At 38.7% G+C, this 18,965-nt stretch overlaps 1 protein-coding gene across 1 annotated transcript; it reads left to right on the top strand.

The window, feature by feature from the left end:
• Nucleotides 1–1,692: 1,692 nt before the first annotated feature.
• Uhmk1 (U2AF homology motif kinase 1) lies at nucleotides 1,693–18,758 on the top strand. The gene is made up of 8 exons (XM_090340596.1): nucleotides 1,693–2,131; nucleotides 3,796–4,088; nucleotides 4,724–4,915; nucleotides 8,181–8,275; nucleotides 12,863–12,939; nucleotides 13,076–13,174; nucleotides 15,448–15,536; nucleotides 16,938–18,758. Exons 1-8 carry the CDS (start codon nucleotides 1,864–1,866, stop codon nucleotides 17,082–17,084), a joined length of 1,260 nt encoding a protein of 419 aa, XP_090196722.1. The 5' UTR covers nucleotides 1,693–1,863; the 3' UTR covers nucleotides 17,085–18,758.
• The last annotated feature ends 207 nt before the right edge of the window (nucleotides 18,759–18,965 follow it).

Raw genomic sequence — 18,965 nt, 5'->3', positions numbered from 1 at the left:
GACTCTAGTAAATTCTAAATGTTAGGGGCAATATAAAGACTGGGGATTTCAGAGCCTTTTAAATTAGTAGGTTTAGTAGAACTTCTAAGGAGTATGGTTGAGAAACTACATAGAACACTGGTGTCCTGTTGAGAACTGATGTTCAATGCAGACTAGATATAATGCTCTTGGAAGCTCTTTTATTTCACAGGAAACCCCCAGGACCTAAGTACATCTACTTGAGAGGAAATAGGAAGGTGAGAAGTTTAAGCTTTGCAATTGTATCTTTTGCAAAAACTATATGACTTTAAAATGCCTGTACATTTTATAAAGCCTACATATTAAGGGCCTGTGAGAATGGTGAACTATTGCAGAACTGGTGACTAATATTTGTCAAAATAGAAATAGAAGGATGTCAAATATATTTTGTTAAAGAATAAGAACATTTAGTGTGTTTGGTTTGGAAAGTAATAAAGTTGCAATTATTCAATTATGTATGCATGCAAATATTCTGCATGGAAGGTTAGCAGAAATAGACATATCAAGTCACTGGTTTAGACTTCATCTTAGTAGTAAAGTATAGGATATTACAGGTGAGATGGCTTGCATCAGATTTGATTCTATCCTTCTTTGACTGCTTGGATACTTTCTACAATGCCAGTGATTCTTGTTAATAGAGGACACTGGAAGGACACTATGAGAGAATAGAACTTTTCCTCCTGGTTGTAGAGTGCTTAGTTTTCCTTTATGTATGGCTGCCAGTAACATGGATGGCACTTTACAGCATTCGCCTGTTGTCAAGCATTTTCACCATCTGTGTAAAAAGTTTCCTAGGGGAAAACTCTTTACCACCAAAACTCCAGCAAACTTCTGTCACCCCACAGCCAAACTTCTTTCCAACAAGATCTGAGTCTCAGGCTTATGTAATTCTATTTAGAATTTTTAGTTTTCTTCCTTGAATATTTTTCCTTAATCATATAGATGTAAGTCAGGAAAAGGGGAATACAAGAATTCGAAATCCCTTTTTAAGTTAACCTTCTTTGGGCAATCATTCCTTTTGTTCCCCACTGTCCACCCTCCTCCGTATGGGAATTAGGAACTGAACTCAGGGTCTCATGCTTTCTTAGCTTTCTTGCTTGGCTGGCAATTAGGCCACACCTCTAGCTCTAGCTCTGCATTTTTGCTGGTCATTTTTTTTGTGTGTGTATTAAATAAGCATAGGATCATCCAGACAAAAAGCCAAGAAGCAAAAAGAATTGTTTAAAACAGGGCCTCTAAAATTCACTCAAGACTAGTTTTGATCATAGTTCTTCTATTTAATGTGTGACCTTAGGCAAGTCTCAGCCTACTTCCTCTCCCCCCATCCCCCGAAAAATGGGGATAACAGAGGCACTGACACCGTAAATCTGATAGTTCTTGCAGAGGCCTGTGTGGCACTGAGTCAGAAACTGCATGGAACAGAATCCAAATAGCAGGCCTGAGCATCTCCTATTGAAGTGGTTTGGCCACTGGGCGGGGAGAACAACAAGTATTGGGGAGCTTCGTGCACCGTCCACGGGCTGGCGTAGGACGGTAATCGTAACCAGCCAATCAGTAACTTACCATTTCAACCCTCTCTTCCATATCCAGTCCAGCCAACCCGAGGCCCCACCCCTCCTGGGCCCGCCTCCTTCCGCCTCCACTTCCGGCCTCGGGGACCCGGATGCAGGGCAGTTTCCGGTGTCATGGCAGCCTGAGGTCCCGGGAGGGAGTCGGTGCGGCGGCTGCGGGCCCCTCCCTGCGGAGCCGCGGGTCCGGCGCGCGGGGATGTGACGGCAGGCCCCGTCGGCCCGCCCCAGGCGTGTGGTCCGCTCCCGTGTCCCGGTGCGCCCTCAGCCCGCACGGATGGCGGGGTCCGGCTGTGCGTGGGGCGCGGAGCCGCCGCGCTTCCTGGAGGCCTTTGGGCGGCTGTGGCAGGTCCAGAGCCGCCTGGGCAGCGGCTCCTCGGCCTCCGTGTACCGGGTGCGCTGCTGCGGCACCCCCGGCTCGCCCCCCGGCGCCCTCAAGCAGTTCCTACCGCCGGGAACCACCGGGGCCGCGGCCTCGGCTGCCGAGTACGGTTTCCGCAAAGAGAGGGCGGCTCTGGAGCAGTTGCAGGGTCACAGGAACATCGGTAATGGTCGCCGCTTTCCTTCTCTCCTGTGGTCCAGGTTCGGGTCCCAGCAGATACTGCCCGGGCCTGACGTCCAGCTTTCCTCCGTCCTTCAGCGGGAGAGACAGCCCTGAGATAACGGCCCTCCTGGCCCCTTCCCCATCCCCCTTCCTCTTTTTCCTGCCTCCCCCCCCCCCCAACCCCGGCCCCTGGAGTTGGTGGCTTGGTTTGTCATGGTCACATGACTTCTTAAGGGGCTCACTGGAGACCGCGCCGCTCGTTTGCATGGAAAAATAACCTTCCCTAGTGAAAGGGCTATGCCTTCAGTGGAAATGTTTATGTCTTTGCCTACCAGGAGAAAATGGAAAACATTCTAGGCCTGTGCAGTCAATGCTGGTAACTCAGTATAGGTGTCAACTGGTAACGTACTTAGTGTGGATTTTTGAAGAAAAAAAAAAGAGTCGGTATTATATAGGAGTCTTTCTAAAAGTGTGAGGTTTAGGAAGGCTGCTTTTGATTTAGAAAACTTGTTTCCGTGACTCAGATACTCAGAATGTATGATATAGCGTGACCTATGAAAATAGTCTTGTCATGGACACCATCAGAAAGCTTGTGATTAGTTGTGAGTTTGGTTATAACTAACATATAATGGCTTTTTCTTTTCTGGCAAGTATAATTTATATGTAATGTGAAGAATGACTTTTTTTTTTTGCCTGTCATGGGACTTGAACTCTGGGCCTCGGCGCTGTCCCTGAGCTCTTCAGCTCAAGGCTACCACCCTACCCCTTGTGCCACAGCGCCACTTCCAGTTTTCTAGTGGTTAATTGTAGATAAGAGTGTCACGGACTTTTCAGTGCCTGGGTTGGCTTTGAACCTCAGTCTTCAGATTGCAGCCTCCTGAGTAGCTAGGATTACAGGTGTGAGCCACCAAGCCCTGCAAAAATGTTGGGGAATTTCCTAACACTAGTATGTCTTTGTAGCTTGCTTAAATGTTGTGTCACCCTAAACTTGCAGTCCTCAGGACTTGTTGAATTTCAAGATTATGCTAAAATATCTGAAAAGTCTTAATTTCTTCTATTAGTAGTCACAGCATAAAATGCTATTTTGGGTCAAGGAGCAATCTTCTATTTGTTTGTTTGTTTGTTTGTTTGCCGTGGGGCTTAAACTCGGCCTTGGCGTTGTCCCTAAGCTTTTCATCTCAAGTAGCTAACTACTACTTGAGCCACAGCACCACTTCCGGTTTTCTGATGGTTGGAGATAGTCTCACCAACTTTTGTTCTGGCTGGCTTTGAATCATGATCCTCAGATCTTAGCCTCTTGAATAGGTCGGATTACAGACATGATCATCTGCTCACAATCTTTAGTTTTTAAAGAGTTACTTAAATTAGGACTTGTAGTTTTTTATTGGTCACTTAAATGGATATTCACTCACCACTGAATGCTTAGTAAAACACAGTTGGAATCATTGTGCCATGCTTAATATCTTTGAAGCTATTGAAGATTGCCGTATTTTATTAGAATAACCCAGTTTTCCAAGGATCTTATTCATGAGGAAAAATAGTGGGACATTTGCCTCCTTATCAGTTATCCTCATTTAGATCATCTTAAAATTTTATGATGGTTATTTGCTCTAGTAGTAATATACTCTGATTTTTACAGGATTGTAATTTATTTTTTTTTTCTAGTGACTTTATATGGAGTCTTTACAATCCACTTCTCTCCAAATGTGCCATCACGATGTCTATTGCTTGAACTCCTGGATGTGAGTGTATCGGAATTGCTTTTATATTCCAGTCACCAGGGTTGTTCAATGTGGATGATACAGCATTGTGCCAGAGATGTTCTGGAAGCCCTTGCTTTTCTTCATCATGAAGGTTATGTCCATGCAGACCTCAAACCACGCAACATTTTGTGGAGTGCAGAGAATGAATGTTTTAAACTCATTGACTTTGGACTAAGTTTCAAAGAAGGTAATCAGGTAAGAAGTACCTTTTCCTTTAGTGTTTAAAATCTAGTAGAATAAGTCAAATATTATCAAATAGTAAGAACTAAAAAGCTATTTCTACCTAGAATACTGAAAAGAATCAAAATCAAAAAGAATTCCAGTGTTACTCTGAAAAATGGCCTTTGTTTTGATCAGATAAGGGGTGCTAGTAGGGCCTTAGAAAAGTCTCAGTAAAGTACTTAACCTACCTAGAGTGCTTTTTAAATTCTTTGAGCATTTGGTTTATTGCTGAATTATTGTTTTTAATATCTTCAGTGTTGGGGTTCTTTTTCATGGCAGAATATATGTAACAGTTTAGACAAATCGTTCACTCCCTGTGGCTTATCAACCCTTCAGTATCCCCTCTTTTTTTTTTTTCTCCTTTATCATCAGTGCATACTAGGTAAGAAACTGAAGAAGCATGTTCATGAGTGTCTGTAAAGACACTGTATAACTCGCTTGTGAGAACTTCCCAGTTAAAGAACCAAAGAATTAGGGTGGCCAAGGACTAAAAACTTTTGACATTCCTTTTGGAAATGATGTACTACCCTTTTAGAGAAGTAAATAACACTGAAGAGGTAGAAAGTAAGCAGCTTTCTTTTTTTTTTTATAATACTCATCTTCTTTAGGATGTAAAGTATATTCAGACTGACGGGTATCGGGCTCCAGAAGCAGAACTGCAAAATTGCTTGGCCCAAGCTGGCCTACAGAGTGATACAGAATGTACCTCAGCTGTTGATCTGTGGAGCCTAGGAATCATTTTACTGGAAATGTTCTCAGGAATGAAACTGAAGCATACAGTTCGATCTCAGGAATGGAAGGTAAACTGCACTAGTGTTTTGCCATCTGTAATAGATTTTAAAAGTTCAGTATTCCACTTACGATTTATTTCAGAGAATTCAGTTGCATCCTCCTCTATCTTTTTTTCTGTCCTTACTCTAATTAAATTCCACTACTTAACGCCTGTGTCTGTATTCTAATGCCATTGCATTCTCATTGTTTCTAGCTAGGTCCTGGTGTATAATAAGCATTTGATACAATGCGCAAACAAATTTTCCCAAAGAAGCAAACTAGTATGTAATTTAGTTACATTAGAGTCTAAGGAATTATTAACAGAATCAGAAGTTTTAGGTTAAATTGCTGACCTTTTCATAATACTTCGTAGTTGAAGGCACAATACAACTATCCTTACAATTCTGTGACAGTTAAGCCTTGAGTGCTTTCAACATTTCTGTAGCCTTTCATATTTATTTATATTCCATAGCCTGTTAAGATGTCATGCCAGCTAGTGTCATAAGTGTCTATATGGTATAATGGCAAATGTTCATATCATTGTTTCAGTGGGAATATGCATTTTTACTTTCAAACCTCTGACATTTGAATAAACTTGTGTGTTTAAAACTTAGGAATTAAAATTAAACCTAGTGTCTTTTAAAAGTTATTGTAGGACCTATTGTGATAGGTCCTTTAGGCTTGAAGTTTGACAAATAATACAATACTTTGCGATTGTTGCTGGCTTTGTTATTAAACAGCAAATACTTAATAGTAAGTATTGTTTTAAGCCCTATTTTATTTTATTTTATTTTTATTTTTATTTTTTTGTGGGTCATTGAGTTTGAAGTTAGAGCTCTAGGCTACCACCATACCCTTGAGCCAAGTCCTACTTCCTGTTTTCTATAAGTTAATTGGAGATAAGAGTCTCAGGTCCTTTTGTGCTTGGGCTGACTTTACACTTTGATCCTCAGATCTCAGCCTCCTGAGTAGCTAGGATTACAGATGTGAGCCACGCAAGTCCTAATTTTTTTTTTAAAAAACATGGTATATAGCCCTTATAATATGGAGAGTTTTTGTTTGTTTGTTTTTGGTTTCTGAAGGCCTGAGTGCTATTCTTAACCATTTTTGGCTCAAGAATAACCCTGTCTCACTTGAGCCACAGTTCTACTTGTAAATTTTGGTGGTTAATTAGAAATGAGTCCCAGCCAGGCTTGGAACCATAATCCTCTGATGTCAACTTCCTAAGTAAGATTGCAGGCATGACCAACAGCATCTGGCTTGTGAAGGGTTTTATTTTGGTTAAACTCCTAGACACTGATCTCTAGTATAGCAATCTTAAAAAATATGTTGAGGGCTGGGAGCATAGCCTAGTGGTAGCGTGCTTGCCTAGCATGCCTGAAGCCCTGGGTTCTCTTCCTCAGTACCACATACTCCGAAAAGCCCAGAAGTGGTGCCGTGATGCAAGTGGCAGAGTACTAGTCTTGAGCAAAAAGTGTCCAAGGACCCCGAGTTCAAGCCCCAAGTCTGGCAAAAGAAAAAGAAAAAAATATGTGAATGTAGACCTAAATTTCATTATTTGCCCAGCTATGCCATTTCAGTATGTGTATGTTTTTGTTATTTTGGCAGGACTAGGTTGAACTTGGCCTTGCTCTGGCTAGGTCAGCCCTCTACCACTTGCCCCTCTCCTCATGGTCCTCTTCGCATTTCAGATAGGGCTTAATGACTATATCCTCCTCTATTCTTCTCCCGAGTAACTAGGATTCTAAGCATACAGTAGCAGTGCTGGCTACTTTTATCATTGGGATTCCCAAGTGTTCAAGAGGCTTAAATATTCTTTCTTTAATGGTAATCCATATACGTGTCAGTTACTTAGCTTTTTATCATCTTTAATTTTTTTTAAATTTTGTTTTTAATGTCCTTTTTGGTTTTATTTAATTTTTTTTTGTAATGGTGATCTACAGAGGGGTTACAGTCAGGCAATGAGTGCGTTTCTTTTTGAACAATGTCACCCCCTCCCTCAGTTTCTCCCAGTTTTCCTCTCCTGACTCCCTTTTCCGCCAAGGTATGAATTTCATTTCCAACAATGTGTCTAGTGAGTATCACTGCTGAATTAGTTCACCCTTTTTCCTACAATCTTTAAATTCTCTGTACTGCATTTGCTTGTCCCATATCTCATCAGAAGTAGGTTATATTCAAATGTGTGTGACTGTCTTAATAGAATGCTGAATATATGACTTTCTAGTTAAAACATCAGTTTTCTGTTTTATCCCTTCCTGTAGAGATAAAATTGCTAAACATCTATGAGCATGGGCTCTGAAGTCAACTACTAGGTGCATATCTTACTTGTACTTCCTGCTAAGTGACTTTCTTGTGTTCATAAGTCATATTTTACTTTCAGTAAAGTGAAAATTATACTATCTATTTGAGAGACTATCAAGATTAAAAAAGCAATGAGAGCCAGGCGGGCGGCAGTGGCTCACACCTGTAATCCTAACTACTCTGGAGGATGAGATGTGAGGATCAAGATTCAAAGCCAGACCAGGCACTAAAGATTGTGAGACTCTTATCTCCAATTAACCACTAGAAAAGTGACGGTTTCTTGGCACTGTGGCTTAAGGGATAGGGCAGTAGACTAGCTGAAGAGCTCAGAGACAACACCCAGGCCCAGGGGTAGGGCTGTAGCCTTGAGTTGAAAAGCTCAGGGACCGTGCCCAGGCCCAGAGTTCAAGCGCCAGGACCTATTTAAAAAAAAGGTATTGAGGAGCTTGGGCTAATGGTAGAATGGTTGCCTACCATACACGAAGACCCAGTTCTATTCCTCAGTACCATGTATATAGAAAAAGCCAGAAGTGGTGCTGTGGCTCAAGTGATAGGGCTCTAGCCTTGAGAAAGCCCAAGGACAATGCTCAGGCCCTGAGTTCTAACCCCAGGACTGACAAATAAAAATGGTAATAATACTGAGTTTTTACTGTAGTGTGGTACCCATGATAAGTATTTAATACATTTTAGTGATATGATGGTATCATATATTTTACTCATGTATACATTTCTACATTGAGAGTTTGAAAATTTAAGAAGAAAACATAAACCATAAATATTTATGCTGAATAATGGGACACATGCAATGTTTGAATACATCTCATTTTCTCAGTGAGTTGTAGAGCCATCATGAGGCACCCTTACTTGACTCTTACACATTTGTTTTTTCACTTTACACTAAACTGAATCTTGATGTTGTTACTCTGGTTTTATTCATTCATTTACCAAATGAAATGGAATTGATAACCTAAAACAGTTTTTCTCCCTCTTTAGGCGAACAGTTCTGCTATTATTGATCATATATTTGCTAGTAAAGCTGTGGTAAATGCCGCGATCCCAGCCTATCACTTAAGAGACCTTATCAAAAGGTACATTATATTATACCTACTATTACTATTACTTCTTTTCCATATACTTGCTACCTGAAAGGATTTTTTTTTCTGAATATCTATATGTTATATGCTTGATCATGTAGATATTTTATTTAAATAGGAATTTTAGTTTTGGTAACCTATACAGGCTAGCTTGAATATTTGTTTCTCATAAACATAAGTATGTACTTGTACAAAGGACTACTCTTTGAATTCCAAAGCAGTTCCCTAACAGATAGGGGATTTGTTTTTAGAGTGTTGCCATGTAACCTATAGTGGCCTTGAACTCCTGATCCTCTTGAGGGACTTGCTGTGTAGTACAAGCTAATCTTAAACCTGACATCTTCTGTCTTCAGTACTGGGATTACAGGCATGTTCTCTACCAAGCCTAGCTTTGATTGTTTTGTTTTAACATTATATAACAACAACAGAAGGGTGTAAAACTAGAAATACTATGCTAATTTGACCTCTAATTTCACAAAAAATGAGTAGTGGAAAAAGATAATAAAACTACTATAACAAAAAATTTTAAGATATCTCTCAATGATTTGCTTGCTAAAAACTCATAAATGAACAAAGATGAAAGCTATGAACTATATCAAAGTAAAGATTTTTTTTAAATGACATGGGACAACAGCATAAATTTAAATTAGAAAATCTCCCAAATTCATTAATTCAGGAAAAAATTCAAAAATTTATAAGGAGGGTGAATGAAGATGAATATGGTCATAGTAGATAGTTTTATGTATGAAAGTAGAATAGTGAAATCCGTCACAATTGTTTTAAAGAGGCGTAAGGGAAGATGACAGAGAAAATGCAATTAAATGGAATACATGGCAGACAGTAGAAATATCAAATGAAGCTCTCATATGAAACTATGTTAATAAAAATAATAATTAGAAGAAAGGATCTCATAAAATAAGATTGGAAATTGAAGGATGATTCAATAGAACACATATCTGTTGTGTGCCTTGCTCATAGTTGCCCTGCCTTATACATCCTTAGCTCTTGAGTCTTTAGGGCAGGTTAACTGTGTAACCAGGCTGGCCTGAAACTACAAAAACCCTCCTGCTTTAGTCTCCCAAGTGCTGGAACTACAGGGATTTGCCTCCCCACACTTGATTTTATCTTTTAGGCACTCTTACTTTTTCTTTTTTTTTTTTTTGCCAGCCTTGGGGCTTAAACTCAGGGCTTGAATACTGTCCTTTAGCTTTCTCAAGGACTCTTATCATTTGAGCCACAGCACGACTTCAGCTTTTTCTCGAGGCTAGAGCTCTACAACTTGAACCACAGCACCACTTCTGGATTTTGTTGTTGTTGTTGTTTTGTTTTGTTTTTTAATGTATGGGTACTGAGGAATTGAAGCTGGGCAGGCATTCTACCACTAGGCCAAACCCCCAACCTTAGGCACTCTTACTTTTATTGGACGTTTTTTGCTCATATTTAATACTAACTTTGCTTTAAAAGTTATTGTAAAGGTGATGTACCAGAGGGGTTACAGTTGGGCCAGGAATTTGACCTAGTGGTAGAGTACTTGCCTAGCATGCATAAAGACCCAACTTCAATTCCTCAGTACCACATACAACGAAAAAAGCCAGAAGTGGTGCTGTGGCTCAAGAGGTAGAGTGCTCAAGCGTGCGTTTAAGCCCTAGGACTGGCAAAAACAAAAACACAACAGAGGGGTTACAGTTACATAATTAATGAGAACAGTTTTTTTAACCTGTGTTATCCTTCCTTCATCACTAGCCAGGTGTGGTGGCTCATACCTGTAATCCTAATTACTCAGGAGGCTGAGATCTGAGGATCGCAATTCAAAGCCAGCCCGGACACTAAAGAACACAAGACTCTCATCTCCAATTAATTACTAGAGAACAGGAAGTGGGGCTGTGGCTCAAGGGGTAGGATGGTAGCCTTGAGCTGAAGAGCTCAGAGAGAGTTCAAGTCCTATGACCCACTCCCACAAAAAAGGCCATCTCTAAGCCAGGCACTGGTGACTCATGTCTGTATTTGTGGCTACTCAGGAGGCTGAAGTCTGAGGATCAGAGCCAGCCCAGGCACAAAAGTCAAAAGACTGAGAAACTCTTATCTCCAGTTAATCACCAGAAAGCCAGGAAGATGCACTGTGGCTTAAAGTGTTAGAGTGCTAGCCTTGAGCTGAACAACACCCTGGCCCAGAGTTCAAACCACACGACCACCACCACCAACGAAAAAGCCATCTATCTACCTTCAAGAACACAGTGAAAGGCTCCTTCCCATTCAGAAAAAAATGTAATGGTTCTGTCTTCAAACACGATAATAATGGTAGTAGATTGAAATAGTCAAATATATTTAAATCCCTTAGCTTATAATGATACTTTAAATTATAAAAAAGAATAATGAATACCTTTGAAAAATGACAAGGAGTCACACTTTATTATCTTAAAAACTAGCAAAGAAAAAGAATCAAGTATTTTGATAGAGGAAAGGAATTCCAGATACAAAAAAGAAAAGCAAAAATGTTAGTTAATCAAATGAAGAACATATAGCTGAAGGTCATATCTACTTCATAATCCTTACAAAGCAATGTGTTTATTTAGGTACTGAGTAGCAATAGCTGCTAACTCATACTACAGATAACCACATCATGTGCTTCCTAATGGAAAAACACAACTTGTTTAGGCTTGTAACAAGAAAAACATTCTAACCCTTTGGAAACAACTTCACTTTAAAGGAGCTAAACAGAAATATGTGAAATTACCCTGATATAATCAGCAAACTTAGGTCTGTGGAAAATTTTCCTAAGCCAACAACCCAGGTTATGCAACAGGTAAATTACAAAGGGAAAAGGAAAGAAGAGACAAAAAAAGAATCTTTTAGATTGAGACATAAATTTTTTTTTTATTGTTGTTTGTTTGTTTGGTGGGTCATGGGGATTGAACTTGGCCTGGGCACTGCCCTTGAGCCAAGCCTCACTTCCCGTTTTCTAGAGATTAATTGGAAATAAGAGTCTCTGGTCCTTTTGTGCCCAGGCTGGCTTTGAACCTTGATCTCAGATCTCAGCCTCCTGAGTATCAAGGATTACAGGTGAGAGCCACTGTGCTCCCACCATAAATGTGTTTTGTTTTGTTTTGTTTTTTTAAGAAGAGAAAAACAAGACAGTTTAAGGATGCATGCTTGGGTAGTGAGACTACAATGAAAATAAAACCAGCACAGGGGTTATTTTCCAGGAAGAAGCAGGGGCTTATAAGCTTGGGATGGAACATAGATTAGACATCTAGGATAGCTGGCAGTTTGACTACCTGACTTCAAGAGAAGCTTCAGTCTTCCTAAGGACTCATTATATAGCATATTTTTTTGTGTGTTAGGAAATATCACAGTACTTAGCAGTTTATTACAGTATTTATATAGCATATTTGTTTTATATGTCAACCAAGTTCAGTTTTCATATATACAGAATATTCAAAAATATCATAAGAAAATATACCAAAATACTTCACATTTTTTAATTTCCTTATAATTTTTCAGTAGTTTACAAGCTTAGCATTATTTTTATTACGGGAAAGAGAAGTTTTACGCACACACACAATGACATACTCATATACAAAATGAAAAGACCAACAACAAACTCAATAACAGGACTTAAATAATTTGATTTCTAGGGCCTGGAGTTTGGCCTAGTGGTTAAAGTGCTTGCCTAGCATGCACGAAGACCTGGGTTCGATTCCTCGGTACCACATACGTAGAAAAAAGCCAGAAGTGGTGCTGAGGCTCAGGTGGTAGAGCTCTAGCCTTGAGAAAGTCCAAGGACAGTGCTCAGGCTCTGAGCCTAAGCCCAGGACTGGCAAAAAAATAAATAAATAAATAAAATAATTTGATTTCTAGGCTAAAATTCATTATGTAAGTTTATTCTGTCATCCTCAAAGCAAAATAAAACAACTTCCCTCTCAAAGTTCCCCATGCCCCCTCTTTGAGATCTGGTATTCCCATTTTTTGCTTTTCCTCAACTTGGATTCTGTTCCCAAGATTTTTTTTCTCAGTGAGATTTCATTGTGGATTAATAATAATCTTAAGAGGTTGGTTTGTTTTTTTGCTCAAGTCTAGCATTCTACCACTTAAGCCACACTTCTGGCTTTTTGGGGGAGTTAACTGGAAATAAGAGTGTCATGAACTATCTTGCTCGGCCTGGCTTTGAACAGTGATCCTCAGATCTCAGCTTCCTGAGTCACTAGTGTAACAGGCATAAGCCACCAGTAACCAGCTTGTTTGGCTTTTTTCATTCAATGTTATTAGATCACTTTCTCATGCTTATTATTCAAAAACATTGTCAGGAGCCAATATTTTGTTGAGATGGGATGGGGGTCTTACTAAATTTTTACCTGGGTTGGCCGTTGAACTATGATCTTCATCCTGTCGCTTTCTCTGGAGTAGCTGGGCATTATAGGTGTGAACCACATCTGGCCCACATCTATTTTGTTTATAGTTAATGGTTCAATAACCTATGCTAATTGTTAATGCTATGATAAACACTGAGAAATTTTTATCTTTACTGATTGCATTTTCAGAACATTTGACAGTAATTGCGAAGGTACTTTTTTTCTGTTTTAGCATGCTACATGATGATCCAAGCAGAAGGATTCCTGCTGAGATGGCACTGTGCAGTCCATTCTTTAGCATCCCTTTTGGTGAGTTGTGTATGTCTTACTGCTTTTCCTGGTCATTGGCTGTCTGAGAAATTATATTCCAAGGCTCTTTTGTTTGGTATTTATGAATTTATTTGGGAGAATCTGTATTTAACTATATTACCATGAATTTTTATAGCCCCTCATATTGAAGATCTGGTGATGCTCCCTACTCCAGTGCTGAGACTGCTGAATGTGCTAGATGATGATTACCTGGAGAATGAAGAGGAATATGAAGGTCAGTGCTTCCTAGTGTGTTTTTCTTAACTGCTCCAGAATATATTCCTCTGTGTTAATATTCTCTTGTTTTATCTAATTTATAGGAAAGTTGGATGAGATCATTGAGAAGTATGCTGTGTGTGTGTGTGAGTGTGTGAGTGTGCACGCACCAATACTAAGGCCTTACACTCTTGCTCCTGGCTGGTGCTGTATTTCTTGAACCATATTTTCAGCTCAGCTTTTTGCTGGTTCATTGAAGATGGAGTCTTACAGACTTTCCTGCCTGGGTTGGCTTTGAACTACAAGCCTCTAGGTCCCAATCCCCTGAATAGCTAGGTTTAACAGATGTGAGACACTAGTGTTTGCCTCTAAAATACTTTTTGATTCATGAAATCTTTTCAAATATGTACATTTCACTTTACCAAATGAATAAAGAAGACACAATCTCCCCAGCAATTTATTTCCTTTTGGTTTATCTTTTCTAGCCCTTCTCTGTACTTCTTCTGTTTGTCCTTTATTTGTGTTTTTAACAACTCATTTATCCAAGACGTATGTCATCATGGGATTGTTTCCTGTTTTTAACACAAGAGAGGCATAATTATAGTCGTGATAATCTAGAGATAGGATAATACATGGGGCAGAGAGAATAGGTACTAAACCTTGTCTGCGTGATCAGTGAGGCCTTTACCCCAGAGGTTATGACTTGAGCCCTGTAATTAGTTGTTTAGCTAAAATTTGAGGGTTTAGGGAGGAAACAACAGAAAAATGTAGACAGTACAGCATGTTCAGAGAACAGCGAACAATTTGGTATGACTATATCTGTAAATCTGTTGGAAAGCAGTTGGTTAAAGCTAATGAGGTAGTAAAGGTATACATGTAATTTAACAGACTTGATTGCTATTTTAAGAATTTTAATTTTATGAGAAGAGGTAGTAAGGGTAGAATATAGCCTTCATAAATGAATACATACCACCACATCAACAATACTCAATAATGTTTATTGTAGGGAGAAGGGCTACCAATTAAACTATAGTGTGTTTATCACCTATCACATAGTTAAGTCATCTGATACAAGGTACAGAAAAGCAGATACTCACTCTCATGCATCACTGGAAATAGTTAATATAGGTAAACCTTGATGACAACCAAATGATCATTTATATGGAATTACTAATTCATGTCAGTTTTGGTATCAACTGAGAACGAGACATGTTAAGTGATACATACATGGTATTGTTTTTCTTTTTGTTTTTCTGCCAATCCTGGGGCTTAAACTCAGGGTCTGGGCACTGTCTGTGAGCTTCTTTGGCTCAGGGATAGCACTCTACCACTTGGGCTACAGTGCCACTTCTGGTTTTCTGAGTCCTTTTTGGAGATAAGAGTCTCATAGACTTTCCTGCCTGGGCTGGCTTCAAACTATGATCCTTAGATCTTAGGATCCTGAGTAGCTAGGATTATAAATATAAACTACCAGTGTGTACTCTACAACATTGCTTTTAATGTCAAAAGTTTTTGCAGTTTTTCACTAGGAGATATTAGATAATTATTGAACATTCAGAGAGTAAGATAGCATACAACCATAAAAACAATGTTCATAAATAGGCAGAGCTGTGGGCCAGTGGCTCATACCTGTTATCCAAGCTACTCAGGAGGCTGAGGTCTGAAGATTGTGGTTTGAAGCCATCCTGCACAGGAAAATCTGTGAGACTCTTATCTTCAATTAACCACCAGAAAACTGAAAGTGGTGCTGTAGCTTAAGTGGTAGAATGCTAACCTTGAACAAAACAGCTCAAGGACGGTGCCCAGGCTCTGATTTCAAGCCCCGTGACTGACAAAGAAAAAAAAGACACAGCAAGACTGATTTCTTAAGCATATTTGCCTTGGTAATGTTTGCTGCATTCAAGAATGGGATAGAATAGAAGTTTGGAAGGTAAGAAGGAAGGAGACCAAAGACTTTTTTAAATTTTGAATTATTTGAATGTGCCAACTATTTAAAACATTAAAATGTAAAGGGAAATTTATTAAGTACACTGAATTTATATTCTTTTTTTTTTTTTTCTATGTATGTGGTACCAAGGAATCGAACACAGGTCTTCATGTATACTAGGCAAGCACTCTACCACTAGGCCAAACTCCTGGCCGTGAATTTATATTCTTCTAAATTTATGTAATATAAATATATGGAAATGACTTTATTATTAGATACGTATCTCTGAATTTTTTAGTTGTTTAAAATTTTGAATAATGATTACTTACATCTAAGCAGTTCCTACTGTATGTTTTCATAAGCAGATGTTGTAGAAGATGTGAAAGAGGAATGTCAGAAATATGGACCAGTGGTATCTCTGCTTGTTCCCAAGGAGAATCCTGGCAGAGGACAAGTAAGTGATTATTCAGAAAGAGGTTATTACAATTCATTATCAAATGTATCCATTTAGGAAATTGTACACAAACATTTTCCTAAGAATTGAGAATTTTGTGTTGTGGATGATTTTTATTTTTCCAGAAATTCTACAGTATGTTTGCTGTATCAGTCATTTAACATGTATTTTTTCAAAAAGAATTCATGTATTTTTGAGCCATTGTAAAATAGTAATGCTTGCTAAAACGTTAGTTACTTTAGGTCAGGTGCTAGACAAATAGGTCAGATTCAGCTACAGAAATATTTGGTTCAGTTTATTCAAACTAGAGTTTGAAAACCAAAAACAATTGGGTTAGGTTCAGATGTGTATATGCCTGTGTGCATGGGGGCGGGGAAGGCAAGGGTGAGAGGAAGATGGGGGAAGGATTACTGGAGCTTGAACTCTGGACTTCATTTTCTCAGTTGTTTTTTTTTTTTTTCTACCATAGCTGGTACTTTACTACTTGAAGCCACACCAGTTATTTGGTGGTTAATTAGAGATAAAAGTTCTCAGATTTCTCTGTCTAGGCTGTCTCCAAACCTTGATCTCATATCTTAATCTTCTGAGTATCTAGAATTATAGGTGTGAGCCTATAATCACCTTGCTATAAGAAGGAATATGTGTTGGACTGAGTCCCACAGGTCCTGAGTTTTAGTCTCAGTGTGACTAGGTTTTGCTGATGCCCACTCTCATCTACAAATCATAATGAACTGAACTACCATTGTAGCATTTTCATTAAAAAAAAAAAAAAACACCAAAACTCTACAATTCTAAATTATATGGGAAAAAGGTTAAAATCTTTATTTTATATATAATATTTTTCTTTGTGGAGAAGTAGAATGTTTTACTATGTTTTTAGCTTTTTTTTTTTTTTTTTTGGCCAGTCCTGGGCTTGAGCTCAGGGCCTGAGCACTGTCCTTGGACTTTCTCAAGGCTAGAGCTCTACCACTTGAGCCTCAGCACCACTTCCAGCTTTTTTCTATGTATGTGGTACCGAGGAATCGAACCCAGGTCTTCATGCATGCTAGGCAAGCACTTTTAACCACTAGGCCAAACTCCTGGCCATGTTTTTACCTTTTTTAGTCTTCTTATCATTGACATTTGAATCTCAAAAGTCTTTGTTGACAGACAGTATTGCCCTATGTAAGTTCATTAGCAGCCTACCCAGGCTGTGTGCCCACTGAATGCTCCTCCCATGCCTACTTGTGATAACCAAAAAATACTAGGCAATGCAACATTTTCAGCTCTGTTACAGTCTTATCACAACTGTGGCTTATGTAGTCATCTACATATGACTCTATATATTAAATGTGATAAAGCACTGGTACAGAAAATCAGAGTGGAAATGAAATGACTTTGGCCATCTCTGTCCTCTTTCAGGTCTTTGTTGAGTATGCAAATGCTGGTGACTCCAAAGCTGCTCAGAAATTGCTGACTGGAAGGATGTTTGATGGGAAGTTTGTTGTGGCTACATTCTACCCACTGAGTGCCTACAAGAGGGGATATCTGTATCAAACGTTGCTTTAATTAGTAACCTAAGACTTTCCTGTTTCTCCTCTTCCATTTCCTGGATTATTGTATTTTACACCTGAATACAGGAGTACCCCTTTACAATTTTAAGGGGCACTTGTACATTTATTTAATCCTACTAATGTGCGGCCATTGCTGAAGCAGTGACTGCATTGCAAACATTTGGCACTGAGTAGGACAAGACCTCTCAGCTATATTTGGAGGGGTTCTAGAGCATCCATGTGGGCAACCTCTTCTTGTGCAGTAGGGCAGGTGCTGCTCTTCATAATGTAAGCTAAAGCGTTATTATCTCGTGATCATGAAGCAAGGATGAACAATATGTCATAGTGAATATTAACAAATTTGTTAGGGTTGGTGACATCACTTACAGATTATTCCTTTATGTTGTCAGGTGGTTCTTATTGTTGATATCCATAGCTGGCACGGATGCTCCCAGTAATTGTCAAGCAGCAGTTACCCACTGTGTTCTTAACACTGAGTTAGACATTTTTTTAAGGGAGTACTGTAGTACTCATTATTCCTTTAAAGAAACTGCAGTGAGCCTATCAACATTTTTTTAAATTATTATTGAGGCTTTTAAAATAGAAAGCTGATGCTTGATCTTGCACAATTTTTATGTCTAGTATGTATGCTTGAGTGGGTGTGCAAGTGTGAAAGGTTAGAGAAAATTTGAGTCTGTGTTGTTTATAGTGTGAATCTTGTGAGCTAATATAGTCTATGCCCATCTCCTTCCTACCTGTTCCATATCTGGGATATTTAAAATATTGGTATTTTTGTTATTTGACAGTTGGTCTGACTGATAGAATGTAAATGGCAAAATAGTTCATTCCTAAGAGGCTTCGAATTAATTGGAGTCTAGACCAGGATTACATTGAAACTCTTAAGTGATTGAAACAAAAAACAAAAGGTGGTACATGTAAATTACTCTATACTTCAGTCTACTTTAGTCTGAATTAGTTTACCGTTTTTTGTCTTGAATCTTCTGTAATTGTAAAATCTTTCATGATATGGTTCTACTTAGTATTATGAAAAATTGCAGTGTGAATTTACAAAGGAAATTGGATGGACAGTGAAAGGAAAAGAGAAAGAAAAACTGCAAAGAGAAGTGGCTAATAAGGATCCTCTTTTTCTTCCATTCTGCCTCTTATCTCTCTCCCCTGTACTCTTTTTTTCTCTACTTCCAATTCTTTGCCTCTGTCCTTAACTGAAGAGATGATAGAAGAACAGTATCACAGGTCATCTGCCTTTGCGTATAGGAAGAAAGATACAGTTGTAATAAGGTAGAATAGAAAGAACACATGTGTCCCTGAATAAATGATGCCAGTATAGTGTGTGTGGGGGCACAGGCTTTTAATCAACTTCATTAAGTAATTTTAAGAATTATAATTATGAATTTTTTTTCAATTCATGGTAAATTACATTTAAAAGTATATGAAATTAGGAAACCTTCATGAAGCTCTGATTATACAAAACAATAGGACAAATTGTGTACAGGTCACATACAAATCATGATTTTTTTTTGTTTCTTTACCTGAATGAAAATTATTTTTTCCCTGCTGGAAAAAATACTTGTAATTGTCTTCCCTTGCATGTGTCATGCAAGTTACTGAGAGTCTTAATTAGGAATTTCATTTTAGAGGATTGTTTTACCATGTTCAATCACTGTCGCTGTCATTAATCAAATTATTCAGGATTCTCAATATTTATTATGAAGCTAGATTTGCTATAAGGAGGCTGATTTGTGAATTAGCAAAAGATCTTGTAGCATGGTCCTCAGAAAAGAACTATTATTTCTTATTTTAGCCCCTATAAGAGTGGATTGGTTGGTTAGTTTTCAAGTCAGAATCAGAAGAAATGAACAGAACTGGTACTGTGAGG

This window comes from Megascapheus bottae, chromosome 10, assembly GCF_031878675.1.
Source record: "Megascapheus bottae isolate mThoBot1 chromosome 10, mThoBot2.hap1, whole genome shotgun sequence".
Taxonomy (NCBI): Eukaryota; Metazoa; Chordata; class Mammalia; order Rodentia; family Geomyidae; genus Megascapheus; species Megascapheus bottae.
The sequence above is the reverse complement of the archived record's forward strand: the minus strand, read 5'-3'. Positions and strand labels throughout refer to the sequence as shown.